Raw genomic sequence first — 16,182 nt, forward strand, 5'->3', positions numbered from 1 at the left:
CAGTATTATTTATGTTAAAGCCTTTAAAAAGGTCGGGGGGCAACGATAATTAAGCTATCTTTGAAATAAAGTTTAAACATTGAAAACTACACAAGGGACTTAAACAAACCATCCCCCGCACCTTCTAAAATTCAGTGGAATATAACTGTTTGGCTAAATAAGAAAGGAATTATGCAAGAGCTGGTCCAGGGTCCATTGTCTGCTAGAACTCCAATGTACTGCATAACACCCCACCCAGAAAATTACATCGAAACTCGTCTATGATCCATCCATTTTATTATATATCCGTGGGGGAAACAACTGTCAAAATAACTGAAAATCCAAGGGAATTTTAGGAATTACACAGTACACACTCCTCAGTCTCCCGGGAAAATCAGAAGTGCCTTAAAAACTGCTGTTTTTTTTAAGTCAACACTCAACAGTCAACACCCCCCCCCCTCACTCCTCACACTCATTGGTGTATAAGTTAGTTAATTAGACCCTCACCTTACTTAATACATATACCTGTACTGTACACTGTACAGTGTATACTGTACAATGTACACACACAATTTGCGTTTAATCTTCAGAACGAACAAATCTCAAAGAATTGTGATTTTTTTATTTTTAAGTTTCTTCTATCGTTAGAACTAAAGAACCCAAGCCGAAATATATTTTGATGGTTCTTATATCGTTAGAACTGAAGAACCCAGGCCGGAATATATTTTAATGGTTTTTATATAGTTAGAACTAAAGAACCCAGGCCGAAATATATTTTGATGGTTCTTATCTCGTTAGAACTGAAGAACCCAGGCCGAAATATATTTTAATGGTTCTCATATCGTTAGAACTGAAGAACCTAGGCCGAAATATATTTTGATGGTTCTGATATCGTTAGAACTGAAGAACCCAGGCCGAACTTTATTTTGATGGTTGTTATATCGTTAGAACTGAAGAACCCAGGCCGAAATATGTTTTGGTGGTTCTTATATTGTTATAACTAAAGAACCCAGGCCGAAATATATTTTGATGGTTCTTATATCGTTAGAACTGAAGAACCCAGGCCGAAATATATTTTGATGGTTTTTATATAGTTAGAACTGAAGAACTCAGGCCGAAATATATTTTGATGGTTCTGATATCGTTAGAACTGAAGAACCCAGGCCGAAGTATATTTTAATGGTTCTTATATCGTTAGAACTGAAGAAACCAGGCCGAAATATATTTTGATGGTTGTTATATCGTTAGAACTGAAGAACCCAGGCCGAAATATATTTTGATGGTTGTTATATCGTTAGAACTGAAGAACCCAGGCCGAAATATATTTTGATGGTTCTTATATTGTTAGAACTAAAGAACCCAGGCTGAAATATATTTTCTAAAAATTAGGAGGTAACATCTATTCCGCAGTCAACTTTATTATGATTTGGACCAAAATCAACGCCATAATCCATTTGCTCAATGTATAAGCGTACCTTTATAATCCTTGTTCAGTAGCTGAGCCGCAGCGTTAATATTTAACAGTTTCAAGGAAGTATATTTGTCATCAGATTCTAAAATTTTTAAATTTTAATAAACTAAATAGACAGATTGCAATTAAATGTTTGAATATACTTCAACATGTCTTACCTATTATTTTTGTGAAGAACTTGTTCTCTAAAACTGAAGATATTTGTTCAGAGGTTGCACTGAAAATTGAAATTTTAATTCTTTGATTTGCCGCGCCGGTGAGAGATGAATAGATGTGTAGAGTTTTAACTAGCTTGGGAACCAAGCGTTGCCGATGTACTCATGGTTATACCTGCCGTTTACCCGCGAGATCAGCAAAATGTGCAATATAAATTAGGGTCAGCCTCAAATCCCTTAGGTGCGGGGAAAATAGAGTTTGAACCGAGTAAAAGGAGTTCAGTCCATCTATAAGGTTTTAGCCATAGATTAATAACAATACAGATAGAAAACTAGATGTCATCTTTTCAAGATTTGAGGGGTTGTCTTTCACAATAACCCTTAGACATAAGCCCAAATTAGCTACGCGCTTGCTCTCTTTCTGTCTTGTCATTCAACGCGGCATGCGCGTAACTCCTTTGGGCTTTAGTCTCAGGGTTATTGTGAACAAAAACCCTTAAATCTTGGAAAGCCGACATCTATTGTTCTATCTGTATTGTTATTAATCTGTGTTAGCTCGAAAAATAGTAATAACCACAAAACTAGGAAAAACTTACATATTAAGGTTTACAAGAGACCAGACAATATCCACCCAGATTTGCTCTCCTCGGGGTAAACTCAGAAAATCTTCCCGTTTCACTAAACTGCTACATTTCTAGAAATAATTAGAAGTAACTTTGAAATCTACAATAAGCAAACATTTAATTCCGATGCAGATCCAGATCCAGCTTATTAACATTTATTTACTTCGTCTAGCTATTTCCGATTTCAAAAACAGTGAAATTACCATTTACTAAAATCAGTGCTTAGGATCCGAATCCCTTGGATTCGAAACATTTTATCTATCTGGATCCAGATACGCAAGAATATGCGGACCCACGGGGCAAAATATTAACCAAAAACTCTAGAAAATACTTTTGCTCTCAAAACTCAAAACTCAATATTGAAAAAAAGAAAAATTATTAAAAATTTCCTAATCTCTGAATGATTTATTACGTTAAAGCATAAAAATAACAAAAAAAAGAATAAAAAAATAGAAAATTATGTTCTTTCCTTAAAAAATGAGTAAATCTTAAAAAATATTGATGACCTGGATCCCCCAGGGTGGATCCAGAATCCGGATTTGCCCTGATTATTTGGAATGAAATGGATCCTAAGAAGTGACGAAAATACATTAAAAATGAAATGGAATTTAAAACCTTAAGAAACTGTTCTCTCTCAGGTGGAGTATAGTTGAGGTTTGCAAGTGTGAGGAGTAAGGTAGAGATATCTCGGGGTTCAACTCCTCTTGTCTCCGATAATCTACCAAAATAATGTAAGGTATAAAATTATGCTGACGTATATATCCATATTATTTTTTCTAAAAATTTAGTGCCGGGCAACTTAAGTATAGTGCAGACTACAAGCCACTCTAATCTTAAGTTTCCCGTCACTCAATTTTCGGTTCTAAAAATGTGGTTAGAAAAGGGTTTAAAGTGTGCTGTTGAGAATCGGAAATGCCACTTTTTAAATTGAGTTACCTCAAAAAACTTCTAAAGCCCTTAAAAAAGAGTAGAAAGGAAGGAAACAAAATTACTATAAGAACTAAGATAAACAAAAAACGTAGTTAACAGGAAAAAGAATGAAAAAAATTTAAGGAAGATTAATCAACATTTAATCGATTATTTTTAATTCTTAAGAACAAAAACTTTGAAACTTCCAGGGCATGGTAGGGAAAACACAATCAGCAGATGAAAAAATATCCATAAAATTCATATACCTCTTATCAAACCAGTCACAGACTGCATCTAGAACTGGTGGATTAGAAAGCTTCAACTGTCCTGTAAAAACATAATAGCATTAAAAAGTTAAAAGCTTTAGAGGACAACATTTTTGGTCTTGAATTACTAGGCTTTGCCGGATACCCCTTGGCGTTCAGAGATTAAGCGTCTTCATTGGTGGAATCCCATTGGATTCAACCAATGAGAGGACCGGTGCAAGGGGTAGGGGGGGGGGGTATTTTATACTGGAACCTACCTAGACTGGTTAGAATGGATCTAACTACTGCTGTTTTATTGTTGGTACTAAGGAGAGGTTCAAGGGAGCTTAGAATCCGCTCTAGGGTGTCCTGAATAAACAGAGATTCAAATTTAATATCAGGCACTTTTAAAAAGTGTTACGATAAAAAATAGGTCCTTAATCTAAAGAGTACAATAAAGAAATCAAGGTTGTATATTCTCTCGAAAAATTACACTTCTGTATCACTTTTATCAATGACTTAGGATACGGATACGCTTTTATCAAAATACGGTTGTTCCGTTTTTGTGTAGGATTCAGGATACGGATCCGCTTTATCAAGGATTTAGAACACGGGATCCGCTTTTATCTGGGATAAAATCCACGTTAAAATTATACTAAAAAACATTACCTGTTCCTTAAAGGAAACCCGGTTGAAGGCGAAAAGAATATCTGCAATCTGTTTTATGTCAAGGAAAGATCTATAACAGAAAAGAACTGTAAAAGAAAAATACTGCTACGGGAAGATCTGAAGATCTAATTTCAAGGATAGATCTAAAACAGAGAAGAATTGCCAAGAAAAGATCAAAAACTAAAAAAAATATCTACAGCTTAATGTGGAGAAAGTAGATATTATATTCTGTTTTAGAACCTATCTGTTTGATTTCAAGGAAAGATATAAAACATATAATCAAGAAGAGTTCACCGAAAAATGTCCCTTAACTTCCGATCTGGAGATTACACATTTGGGATCTGCCACGATCATTTCTTAAATTATATCAAATCTAAAATCTGATTAATGCTAAGAAAATATCGCTTGCCGGTTTCAAAAAAGAACAATTTATCGGAATGGTTAATACAGTAAACTTGTGTCTATATTTAAATATTTAAATTTACACTGCTTTTATCACACATACTTTAATATACAAATATTTTGATGATATTCAACATGTAAACTAAAATATAATTACACTTTATTACATTATATTATTCTGACATGGCCGTGCTATGCAGTTCAGAACAAATCCGAAATTTATTTATTTATGAAACTGTCCATTTGAAAAATTGCCACTAGGAAATTTTTTTTTTTAGGATATTATCTAAAATCCTCCAAAAATACCTTTTTTTGGCGAGATGAAAGCCAAGAGATCTTAAAACTGGCATATTCCGCCTCCCTGTTTTACCCAAACTGGTCAGTATCTATGATTATATAAATTAATTAAAATTGAAGTTAAAAATATAGTAAATACATAAACTGTCAGGAAAAGTCTGGGTACCATGAATGATTGACAAAAAAAAACTCTCAAAGGGTTTAATATATAAGTCCTGAGATGGAATTTACAGAATTTGAGCCGCGGTTTAAATCTGCCAAAACCCGGTTTAAATCAAGCGCCGGTGGCTTAAATCTTGAAACATTTGATACAATTTTAAGTGGAACCAGCCATATTTAAGCCGCGGCTTAAACTTAAACCACCGCTCAAATTCTTTAAATTCGGCCACAGGAGAAATTGTTTGATTAAAAAAATGGAATAAACAATACTGAGCTTTCAGTTGCTGTTAGCATTTTATCTTGGGTTATTGGTCCCAGATCCCCATATCATGGAATTCATTTCAATAGATATTAACTGCACTTTCTTACATTAACGATATCACAGACAACCATATCCTCTGCAGTGTCCTGAACCCTGTCCTCTAAACGGTTTACCAGCTGCGGGGTTAACTTGTCAGCATGAAGTAGAAGGAGAGAGAGTATCCGAGGATCTTAATAGAAGATTCTGTACCGTCTTCCAGAAATTACGAGTTAAAATACAAGTTTAATTTTTTTCTTCTTAAATTGGAAAGTTTGACAATTGACCAAATTTTGTTTAATAATACTAAGAAATATATTTTATATTAATTTTAAAAACTAGCCTTTAAGAAAATGCCAATAAGAGTTTTTGTTGTGGTATGAAACAAGATAAATTCATAATTTGAACAGATAATTTTGTGCTATTATTGCGCATATTTCGAATGGAAACCCTGTAATCAATTTTTCTGGAATTATCTATTTTTTCCTTTTACAGACAAAAATATTTCAATTAAAATATTGAAATATAAAGGTTTCATGTAAACACAATTATCTGCAAATATTTCAGCAAAATCACTTTTTATTATTTTCTAACCTGTTAATTCTACCCAACGACGTTCTAAAACTGTACACACCTCACTAGATAAAAATACCATTAAAAACATAATCAGGAACTTAACACTAATAAAGACTAAACAAGTGTAGAAAAGTTACCCCCCCCCATTCCTATCCAAAAAAAAAACAAGAAATGAAACCCCTAAAAACACAAGTTTTGAACTGTTTAAAGGAAGATTCAGTTTAGACAATTGACATTCATGATTTATATAATCAAGGAAGATTCAGTTTAGACAATTGACATTTATGATTTATATAACCAAGGAAGATTCAGTTTAGACAATTGACATTTATGATTTATATAATCAAGGAAGATTCAGTTTATCCAGAATAACATGAAATATATCTACAGTGTGTCCCAACCAATATGGATATTAAGTGACGACTTCTATATTGTCTTGATTCACGTTACTTTATTTAGTTAACACAATTTTAGAAATATTTCCGTAGAAAACATTCAACATAGAAAGCTACTGGTCTTAGGAATTACAATATGTGGTCTGACTTTGTTGAACCTTTGAAATTGACAAAGATTGAATGTTCAAATTTTTTATTTCTTTTTTAATTTTGTAGATACAACTTAAAAGATCACTTTTTCAAGAAAGCAAATACAGCGTATTTGTTATTTAAAAAACGAGCTTCGAGTTCTTACTTAATTCCCATGTTTATTGAGAAACATTATATCATTTTTTAGTTAGTACCAGGTAATTAATAAGTAAAATAGCTTTTAATGTCGTTTTCACAAATATCTTACATTTTTGTCAAATTTCTCCCAAACTGAAATTTTATTGAGAGAAAAATGTTTTAAGTGATCCAAGCGGGGGGGGGGAGGGGAACGAGATTTCTTGTAAGTATAATAAAAAATTGCGTTAATTAAGAAAGTATAACTCAGTGTTTTCCTTTAATAGAAGCACTCCTGGATCTCCAAACTAAGGCATTCTCTAGATTCTTCATTACAAAACTATCTTCAGCTATTTCAAGCATCTGCAGAATAACAGGAGTAATAACATTTATTACCCCCCCCCCATGCTATAGCTTCAAGTCAAGATCTTGATAATAATTCATCAATCAATTGTACTTGGCTAATTAAGGCGAAAACAAATGAAATTACCCAGTTCAAAAATTAAGCTAAGAAGGACTAAACATTATATTTTTTATCAGTAAAAAATAAGTAATTTGATTTTATGCAATCTTAATAAGTACCATTTACATCGATGATAAAGGGTAAAATAATTAATATAACTTTGATCTAAACAATTTTCCCATCTTAAATGTTACTAATTAGAGTTTGGAATCAAAAAGTAATTTCAATTTTTGGATTTATATATTTAAAATTTTTCATCCTCCGTTTCCTTCAGTGCTTTAAGACAGCTAATAAGAGCTAATGGATCTACTCCTCTTTATAAAAGACAAAATGTTTAATAAAAATAAAAAACTTTGTTCTCTCTAGTTGCCATAACAAGGATTAAGAATTGTGAAGAAAAAAAAAACACTAGGCAAAGCATTGGAGCTAGATCAAAATATTTCTTAACACATTTTGTCCTTATAACCTGACATCTTGTTCTGAATAAATCTATTCTTAGAAGTTAGATAAAAAACGAAGTTTAAGTCTGCGGAGATACCCTTTCTTCAAGGGACTCAAATCGTAATTTCATGTGACCTTCCATCCAAAAATGGCATAACTCATTCACAACGGTACACTTAGAAGCGTTGTCTAATAAAGAAATAAGTAGATATTAGACATGTCAGAAATAGTGTACAAAATAACTACAGTTATCAGGGTTAACACAATATTGTCAAAGTAGATATCAATGTTTATAATTTTGAAAACTGACAAGTTTCTCTACAAAAGTGACTTGCGTATTTCTACTAAAAGAAATCATGCGGGAATTATCAAAATTGAACACGTTTATACCAAGAAAAACGATAACATCTTCCAAATTTGTGATCAGGTAAAGGTTTTAATAAATTACACTTGCAGTTTTTTTTAAACAACCATTTCCCAAATGTGTTCATATATGTATTATAAGTTGCTTTTTCACCATAATTCAATTCAATGATATATTTAATTCCTTCCTGGTCCAAAACAGCTTTTAAGGCACTGTTGTGAATTGGACAGGCCACTTGATATTTTACGAATTTATGCAAAAATTTCGGCAATACTTTTTGAAATAAATAAACATTACACAAGGTAGATATTAGTCTTGAATAGAAATAAACCTAAATGTCTGAGTATGAAGGAGAACCGTTTATCTTGCTTCAGCTCAACTTTCTGAAAGCAGGAATATTAGGTTTGCGTTTGCGATTACAGATCTGTTAGATATTGCTGACTTTTTAGGGTCCATTATCACGTTTTAGATTGAGGAAATAAGTGGATTTTGTGTAGAAAGGCAATTTATCAAAAGGAGGTTGGGGGGACTTAAAACAGAAAAAAAAACTATGAAAGAATCGTCATAAATATAGATTCACACCTGTTCCTGCTCTGGGTTAAGTTTTGCTAGTTTTATCACATTACTACAGAGAATTGAGGAATCAGCTTTCTTCATTTTATTTACAAAGTTTAAAATTGAATTGTTGTCATTCATCTCAACATAAGTTCGCTCTGCTCGCGGCGTGTCCACAACCTCTGAATTTGTTTCGTCAATGGACGACTGTAGAACACTGTAAAATTGTTCTAGTCGCCTTGGTCGCAGGTTTCTGTTGAGGAAGAAAGTCGAGATCCGTGTCGACATCATTCTACTTCTGAAAACGATTCTTAGCTGACTATATTTAAATTTTTTCTCACATGAATGAAGTATAGCATGCAGGAATGAGAAAGAAATCTAGTTGTGAATATTCAAAATATTTACAGTATCCTGGTTGACAGGATACTACAGTATCCTGGGTTACTGGGATACTACAGTATCCTGGGTTACTGGGATACTACAGTATCCTGGGTTACTGGGATACTACATGACTACTACAGGAGGTGTTCAACATGAAATCTACTGAGAAATATTTATGGGTTCAATGACCGGCTCGGCGAACTTGAACTCAGGGAAGGAGGTCATATCAACTCCAGCTCCACCTCCATAGGCCCGGGCCACCTTAACAGTTTTTTATTTATTAATCTATTTTTGTTAAGAACTGTAACGTGACTTTTTTTATTTATTCATCTGTTTTTGTTAATAACCGTTTTGTGAATTTTTTATTTATTCTTTGTTTTTTTAGGAACTGTAACGTGACTTTCTTATTTATTTATCTGTTTTTGTTAAGAACTGTTCAGCGACTTATTATTTATTTATTTGTTTATGTTAAGAACTGTTAAGTGACTTTTTAATTTATTTATATGTTTTTGTTAAGGACTGTTAAATGACTTTTTTTATGAAGTGTCCAGTGTGATTTCAACAGCTCAGTCTAGAGACTGTTTGAGATATTCATAGTTTCCTCTTTAATAATTTATTATTCTTGATGGACTTATGGATTTCTGCTTTAAAACAATAGGGAATATTCAGAATTCAACACTTTTAAGGCTTGAAGTACAACAATTTAATCACCAATGTTGATCAGATTAAGAAAAATGGGCGGGGCGGCAGGACCTTTGCACCCCCTGACGGATTCAAGGGGTGCATAGCCCCCCCTGAGATTTCAGAATAGCTTCTCAATAGCACTTGAAGAAAAGAAAACCTATTGCAAAACAGAAAAAAAAATTTAACTTTAAAAAATTTTAGCATGCCTCTTTTGGTTCCTAAATCAGGAATTTTTTTGTTCCGAAATAAATTTAACACCCCCCTCACTTAAATCCTGTATCCGGCCCTGAAAATGGGCATCAACGTGAGCATCTATTCAAGGTTATGAACAAAGCTAAGTAGTGAAATCCGGAAAGACAGTTACCCACCACAATTAGAGAGCCCCAAAATATCAAAATATTTAAAAGAAAACTCGATGAATATCTATCTTCTTCTGAGATGAACTAATCCTGAGAGAATGATAAGATTTCCAGAAGAAGACTGTGTGGAAAAGATGTTGCTAAATGCCCCTAGCTGGGGCTACACCAACTACTCTCCAAGTATACAAGTAAGTAAGTAAATGCCCTCTTTTAAGTCCATTAATGAATTAATAAAAAATTATTTTTATCTGTCTAATAAAGAGATAATCTTACTTTGTCCAGCTCTGCCTGAAGTTCGGCTTCGGTAGCTTTGTTTGCATCAACCATCTTTCCACCTGAATTCGCAGCAGTCAAACTTGATATGTGATTGGTAAAATAATTCATAAATTAATGTGACATTTTCGATTCACAACGGTACCCTTAAAAGCGTTGTCTGATCAAATATTAGTTATCCAAGTTGTTTTACTCTGCGAAAGTGCAAAGTGATTTTGGCAAATCTTGCTTTAGTTAAAACGGAGAGATGATAGAATTTAATGAACAATTTTACAGTTTAAAAAGAAGCCGTTATCGTCCAAATAATTTAACAAATCTAGGTTTAAAGGGCGCAGTTGTGAATCGGTCATGCCCCTCTTAAAAAGGAGGGTCACTTTGTAATTACGACCACAGTCACTTTGAGACTGAGCGAGAGAAAATGCAATATTCTATTGTTTAACGCATAAATGAGTAACTTGTCAAGTTCTTTGTAGACTCATTGTACTAAATTTTCGAACCTGCAGCTTGTTTCTTGGTGGCGTATTCTCTGATCTTCTCAACGAAGAGTCCCTGGATGGGATCAGTCACCTTCTGAGCGGCAGGGGCAGCAATACTCAAATTTCTGACTCCCTGAACAAAACAAAATAATGTTTTTTGTCCATAATTGGATTAATGGAAAACACGAACATTATCAACAATTTGAATAACTTTTATTAACTTTATCCCGATTGGGCAATTTTTATCTATTATAGATTTTGGGGGGCACTAAAAATTGAGATAGGGGAGTAAGATACATTTTCACAATCCAACTTTTCAAGGCTAGCTCACTTAAAAAAGAGACCTTTAACATTTAAAGGTTAAAAAAATCAAAAGTAAGTAGATCTAGATCTATTGCTCAAATAATAAAAAAAGATATGGAATATTTAATATAATTTAAACATAAAAAATTGAAAGATAATAATAATGACAATAATAACAATGGCACTAAATAAAAATAATGTCAATTATAATTATAATAAAATATAATAATAATAACAATAATGATAACAACAATAACAATGATTCTATTAATCACCTGCTTGGCAGCGAAAGAAATCAAAGAGGCTTTGGACATAATAGCAGACATTTTAAAGATTAGATATTACCTAAAACATAAGACTTGTAAGATGGTGGTACTCCTAAATAGGTTCTGTCTTTGTATTAGATTTTTGGACCCCAGCTATCAATTTTATTCCTGACAAGGATTAGCTAGGTAACTGACCGCTGCGGCCCTCTAATTCGATTATTTTGACCAAAATTTGTATATATTTGTGTTAATTTAGAGTAAGGACAATTTATGGGCCGCAGCGATGGGGCCCTCTAATTCGATTATTTTGACCAAAATTTGTATATATTTGTATTATTTTAGAGTTTGGACAATTTATGGGCCGCAGCGCTGCGGCCCTCTGGCCTCTAATTCGGTTATTTTGATCAAAATTAGAATATTTTTGTAAATTAATTCAGGGTTAGGTTCAGACTACTTCTGGGCCGAGCGCAGCGGCTAGGATCAGCTAGGGGGCTGAGCGCCGAAGCTATTATAGGCTCCAAATATGGCCTAAATTGCTGAGCACACAAATTAAAAGCGGGCTGGGGGTCCAGAATCCTACCCTACTTAGTTTAGGTTGAGACAATTTCGGGGCCGAGCGCCAAAAATCGTTCACTAGGACAGACCCGTTTAGACTTGGATTAGTCAAATGAACGGTAATTTCCTAGAGAACGATTTTTTGATCCCCCCCCCCCTCCTATCAATTTTGTACATGGGTCTGACAGGAAGTGTCTTAACTTAATCTAACCCGTGGCCGCAGCGCTCGGCCCCCTAGCCTGTCCTAGCCGCAGCGCTCTGCCCAGAAAGTGTCTTAACTAACCTAACCCGTGGCCGCAGCGCTCGGCCCCCTAGCCCATCCTAGCCGCAGCGCTCGGCCCAGAAAGTGTCTTAACCTAACCTAACCCTAAATAATAATAAATACTAATTAAAATAAATGGTCATGTACAAAATTGATAGGAGGGGGGGCTCGGGGGGGGGGGCCAAAAATCGTATACTAGGAAATTACCCAGAAAGTGTCTTAACCTAACCTAACCCTAAATAACAAAAAAATAAATAATAATAAATTTGCTAAAAAATAAATGGTCATGTACAAAATTGATAGGAGGGGGGGCTCGGGGGGTCCAAAAATCGTTCACTAGGACAGACCCCAAATGAACATGAGACGCAACAATGCATAAGAGACTTCTGTTTCAATCATATATCTGGAAAAGAAAAGAATCACAGAAATTTTTCCATGGCGAATATAAAATTATGAACGCGGCATCAATTTTGTAATGATTCGGGGAAGAAGTAGTTTTGTAGAACTTGAATTTCGAAATAATTCATAATTTTTATTTTATTGAATTGAATTGTATATTTTGTATTTTTAAGATTAAATTTTAAAATTTATTTTCTACATAAACAGTTTTCCTAACTAGACACACCCCCCTCAATTAAACCAGTTCTGTATAAAATCACACTAGAAGAACAAAACAGCGACTTTTCTCAATCGTTTTCAAAAGCTCCATAAATAAACAATCTAGCCATTCATGTAAATTTTAGCGTTAAAATATCGAAGCAATTTTCGCTAAAGCGTGTGAATTTTTAGTTTAAATCCAATTAAATGGTTTCGTTTTAATTATATTGACTGTGAAGTGAATAAAATCAATATAAGTTTTCGTGCAGTACAAATATTTCACTATTTAGTGTTAAAATGTTGTCGATCATCAATAAGGTTCTGGAATGGTTCAAGTCTCTCTTCTGGAAGGTGAATATATATTATATTTGATATTGAAGATTTCATCCACAGTAAATTACAAGTCTAGAGTCTTTGTTAACTGTTTAGTACGTAATTGAAGAATTTGACTTGTCTAGATTTAGTGTTACTGTGTTTTTTTTTGACCAAGGAGAAGTTCTTCAACAATTAAATTGAAACTTATTTTCTTACTTACAGTGAGCATTATAACGTTATTCCCAGACCATACGGACCAATAGTTCTACACTTTTTAATTATTACGCCGGTAATTAGCTCAGAGAAATATTTAAATATCCGATTTTTGGGCCGGTATTCTCCTGGGGAAGGTTTCTCAGCCCCATAGCCTGGTAATTTCCTAGTGAAGGAATTGTGGGGTCCGTCTTAAGAGAACGATTTCTTCTATAATTTTTTACACTAACTGCGAAAATGTTCACCCTAATAATAATGTTTCGATCTAACATAGAAGTGAATATATTATTTCGTTTTAAGGAGGAGATGGAGTTGACCCTTGTTGGTCTCCAGCACGCCGGGAAGACGACATTCGTCAACGTGATCGCCAGCGGTTCCTTCAATGAAGACATGATTCCTACAGGCGGGGGATTATCTGAATATAAATAATAATTAAATCGATCTTAATAAAGTAATTTTGTCAAATTAGTGATCCAAGTCCAGTGTATAACTATTTGATTCTTATTATGTAGGTTTAACTAATAATTTTAAGAACAATACTCACTGAACTTACTCGTGAGGTAAGATCAAGGAGTATGGAATAGAAGGGGGATATAACTGACGCGGTTCGCCATACCATATGATTATGCATGCTTTGCAGACGGGTACTTCATTTGTATAAGAAATATGCAGAATAGTTTTTGTATACGTGGTAGTTGTACATCAGACAAATATTTCTTATTCAAATGAAGTTTATCAGAGGAAAACAAATTAAAATCTAAATCTCTTAAATCCACGGCATTTTAGCAAAAATAGCGTTTCTCTGAAGAAAGTAAAATAAATTTTTATAATTATATAAATATATTCAAATGAAGTACCGTCTGCAAAGCATGTATAATCATATGGTAGGGCGAACCGCGTCAGTTTTATCTTATTTAGGCTTGTTTTTTTTTATCAAATGTCTAAAATAGCAGAGTTTTACATTTTCTTGGGTAATCATTTCCCTCCCAATCCAATACTTGAAAATCATTTCCCTCCCAATCCAATACTTGAAAATCATTTCCCTCCCAATCCAATACTTGATAATCATTTCCCTCCCAATCCAATACTTGAAAATTATTTCCCTCCAAATCCGATACTTGAAAATTATTTTTTCCTACATTCATTTTTTAAATTTTGTTAAGGTTTCTTCTCGCTGAATTAGGAAAAATAAATGATTTTCAGGGGGAGAAAGTAAAATTTTTAGGGTAAAAATATCAAATATGATAAAAAACTTGTCTGTTGATATTAAACTTCTCATCCCCCCCCCTGATTTGTCAAAAATTATATCCCTCTCCTCGCTATTTATAAAGCAAAACATTCTTTGTCCTTCTAGTTTTGTCTAGCCTTATAAGTGTGCTAACATGAAACCTAATATGATGGATTATATAAATGTATAATTTCTCCCTGTAGTCGGATTCAACATGAGAAAAATATCTAAAGGATCAGTGACAATCAAACTTTGGGATATAGGTAAACTATCAATATAGACGAGATCAAAAAATTTTAAAATTCAATATTTTAGTAATATTTGGATACACAATATTTTGGCTTTCTTGATCCGGATCCGCTAAAATATGCGGATCAAGGGGCAAATTGTCAACAAAAACCTGCTAGAAAAACTTTTGCTCTCAAAATACAAATCTTCAAAAAATCTGAACATCAAGACGTTCAATGTTCATTGTTCGTGATAACCTGGATCCGGTTTTGGATCCTAGGCACTGGTTTTTAGAAAAAATTCTCTTAATTCAGGAGGACAGCCTAGGTTCCGATCTATGTGGGAAAGGTACTGCAGGGGAGTAAATGCTATTGTGTATATGGTCGATGCTGCAGACGGAGACAAGATAGAAGCATCGAGAAACGAGCTACACAACCTACTCGAGAAGCCACAGGAAAATCCAGATAAAAAATAATACTTTAAACTTCAGAGACATCACCTCGTTTTCCTTGTCTGCGATTCCTTCAAACTTAATATGAACAGTATATAATCAAATATCTTGGCACTTCCAAATCTGAGTACCTGAACATTTTCCAACAATTTGGTCTATTTATTTAACCTTTTCCATGTGTCTTAAATCTATCGATTCGTCTATAAAATATCTATTTGATATCTTACTATTTTACAAATCAGAGAAGTTTATGTTTATCATAGCTTATTAATGTTTCGGATTAACCCCCTCCAAACAAAATTGTTATTGTTAAAATCTTATTATCTCTATCTGTGACTATATAGTTGGCTGGAATACCTGTGCTTGTACTGGGTAACAAGCGTGATCTGCCCGGTGCACTAGATGAACACGGTCTTATCGAGAAAATGAATCTGAATGCTATTCAGGTTCGATTTACTTTTTCAATCTGTAGCCCTTCAATCTTTATTTCAGTAATAATTTGGAGGACATTCCCGATCAAAGCTTAAGCGGTGTTAAATTATGACAAATTCCACCTTTGTTCATGTAGCAGAAATCCGCAAGGGAATTTTACCTTCTACCACATTTTGAAGTTAAAAGTATTAATGCATCAAACTTTCTTGATCAAACCAAGCTTTGTAGAGGAACATTTAAAATAAGGTTCAAAATTAAATAATGTTAAATAATTTTTGTTAGGATCGGGAGATCTGTTGTTATTCAATCTCGTGTAAGGAGAAAGACAATATAGACATCACCCTCCAGTGGTTGATTCAACACAGCAAGTCGGGCGGACAGGCGCAGTAAACTCATCCCGGTTGCAACGGTGCAGTCAAGACGGCAACACTTAATTATGTTTTTTTTACCGCCAATCTTACTGTTTTAAGTTTGATGTTAAGACATATTTTTCTTATCAAAATTTCAAGCAGCTCAAAAGTGCCATTTTAGAAAATAATCGAAGTAATTTTCTTTTTAAAAAAAAATAATTGAACTTTTAAAATTCAGGTCTTAACTCGTTCCCCCTTCGACCTCTCTTAAATTTACATTCCTTTGAAATACACAGGGTGGCCAAAATGTACGGATTGTTTTTTTAACCCTAAAATTGTACGAATTGTACGGATTGTACGGATTTTTATCCAGGAAAATACACCGTTTTTTTTTTAATTTTCACTCATTTCAGCAAATTTTTCATAAATTAAAAAAAATTCTCATCAAAATGAAGTTAGTTTATCTTATTTTCTGCATTCTAAATAATATTAGATTGATTAATGTTTCAATTGACAATCAAAATATACAGGGATAACCAGCCAA

General features: G+C 33.6%; 4 protein-coding genes across 4 annotated transcripts in view; 1 reads left to right on the forward strand and 3 right to left on the reverse strand.

The window, feature by feature from the left end:
• LOC111701698 (protein TBRG4) overlaps window positions 1-5,862 on the reverse strand; it is a 9,838-nt gene extending 3,976 nt beyond the window's left edge. The window contains exons 1-10 of the mRNA XM_023473099.1: window positions 5,802-5,862; window positions 5,279-5,400; window positions 4,760-4,839; window positions 4,052-4,121; window positions 3,661-3,751; window positions 3,404-3,464; window positions 2,844-2,946; window positions 2,202-2,299; window positions 1,609-1,667; window positions 1,455-1,532 (exon numbers count right to left, since the gene is read on the reverse strand). Coding sequence (XP_023328867.1) covers window positions 1,455-1,532; window positions 1,609-1,667; window positions 2,202-2,299; window positions 2,844-2,946; window positions 3,404-3,464; window positions 3,661-3,751; window positions 4,052-4,121; window positions 4,760-4,839; window positions 5,279-5,400; window positions 5,802-5,862 — 823 coding nt within the window. The remainder of the gene's footprint in view (window positions 1-1,454; window positions 1,533-1,608; window positions 1,668-2,201; window positions 2,300-2,843; window positions 2,947-3,403; window positions 3,465-3,660; window positions 3,752-4,051; window positions 4,122-4,759; window positions 4,840-5,278; window positions 5,401-5,801) is intronic.
• Window positions 5,863-6,684: 822 nt separating this feature from the next.
• On the reverse strand, window positions 6,685-8,572 carry LOC111701706 (uncharacterized). The gene is made up of 5 exons (XM_023473108.1): window positions 8,293-8,572; window positions 8,042-8,093; window positions 7,372-7,384; window positions 7,174-7,219; window positions 6,685-6,805 (listed from the first exon to the last, which is right to left on the reverse strand). The coding sequence occupies exons 1-5, from the start codon at window positions 8,554-8,556 to the stop codon at window positions 6,710-6,712; spliced, it is 471 nt and encodes a 156-aa protein (XP_023328876.1). The 5' UTR covers window positions 8,557-8,572; the 3' UTR covers window positions 6,685-6,709.
• Window positions 8,562-11,104, reverse strand: LOC111701707 (ATP synthase-coupling factor 6, mitochondrial-like). The gene is made up of 4 exons (XM_023473109.1): window positions 11,017-11,104; window positions 10,460-10,571; window positions 9,963-10,024; window positions 8,562-8,907 (listed from the first exon to the last, which is right to left on the reverse strand). The coding sequence occupies exons 1-4, from the start codon at window positions 11,065-11,067 to the stop codon at window positions 8,806-8,808; spliced, it is 327 nt and encodes a 108-aa protein (XP_023328877.1). The 5' UTR covers window positions 11,068-11,104; the 3' UTR covers window positions 8,562-8,805.
• A 1,462-nt stretch (window positions 11,105-12,566) lies between these two features.
• LOC111701704 (ADP-ribosylation factor-like protein 8) lies at window positions 12,567-15,823 on the forward strand. Its single transcript, XM_023473107.1, has 6 exons — window positions 12,567-12,772; window positions 13,250-13,352; window positions 14,381-14,440; window positions 14,720-14,859; window positions 15,201-15,302; window positions 15,571-15,823. Exons 1-6 carry the CDS (start codon window positions 12,719-12,721, stop codon window positions 15,676-15,678), a joined length of 567 nt encoding a protein of 188 aa, XP_023328875.1. The 5' UTR covers window positions 12,567-12,718; the 3' UTR covers window positions 15,679-15,823.
• The last annotated feature ends 359 nt before the right edge of the window (window positions 15,824-16,182 follow it).

The sequence above is a fragment of the Eurytemora carolleeae genome, unplaced genomic scaffold (assembly GCF_000591075.1).
Source record: "Eurytemora carolleeae unplaced genomic scaffold, Eaff_2.0 scaffold387, whole genome shotgun sequence".
NCBI lineage: Eukaryota > Metazoa > Arthropoda > Copepoda > Calanoida > Temoridae > Eurytemora > Eurytemora carolleeae.

Coding starts and splice junctions, on each gene's coding strand:
- LOC111701706 (XM_023473108.1), bottom strand. CDS start 8,556: ATGATGTCGACACGGATCTCGACTTTCTTCCTCAACAGAAACCTGCGA. Junction 8,094..8,292: donor TTAACCCAGAGCAGGAACAG/GTGTGAATCTAT, acceptor TCCTGCTTTCAG/AAAGTTGAGCTGAAGCAAGA. Junction 6,806..7,173: donor GCTGTCTTAAAGCACTGAAG/GAAACGGAGGAT, acceptor GTTATTCTGCAG/ATGCTTGAAATAGCTGAAGA.
- LOC111701707 (XM_023473109.1), bottom strand. CDS start 11,067: ATGTCTGCTATTATGTCCAAAGCCTCTTTGATTTCTTTCGCTGCCAAG. Junction 10,572..11,016: donor TTTCTTTCGCTGCCAAGCAG/GTGATTAATAGA, acceptor TGTTTTGTTCAG/GGAGTCAGAAATTTGAGTAT. Junction 8,908..9,962: donor TTCAGGCAGAGCTGGACAAA/GTAAGATTATCT, acceptor AAAACTGTTAAG/GTGGCCCGGGCCTATGGAGG.
- LOC111701704 (XM_023473107.1), top strand. CDS start 12,719: ATGTTGTCGATCATCAATAAGGTTCTGGAATGGTTCAAGTCTCTCTTC. Junction 14,441..14,719: donor AATCAAACTTTGGGATATAG/GTAAACTATCAA, acceptor CTCTTAATTCAG/GAGGACAGCCTAGGTTCCGA. Junction 15,303..15,570: donor TGAATCTGAATGCTATTCAG/GTTCGATTTACT, acceptor AATTTTTGTTAG/GATCGGGAGATCTGTTGTTA.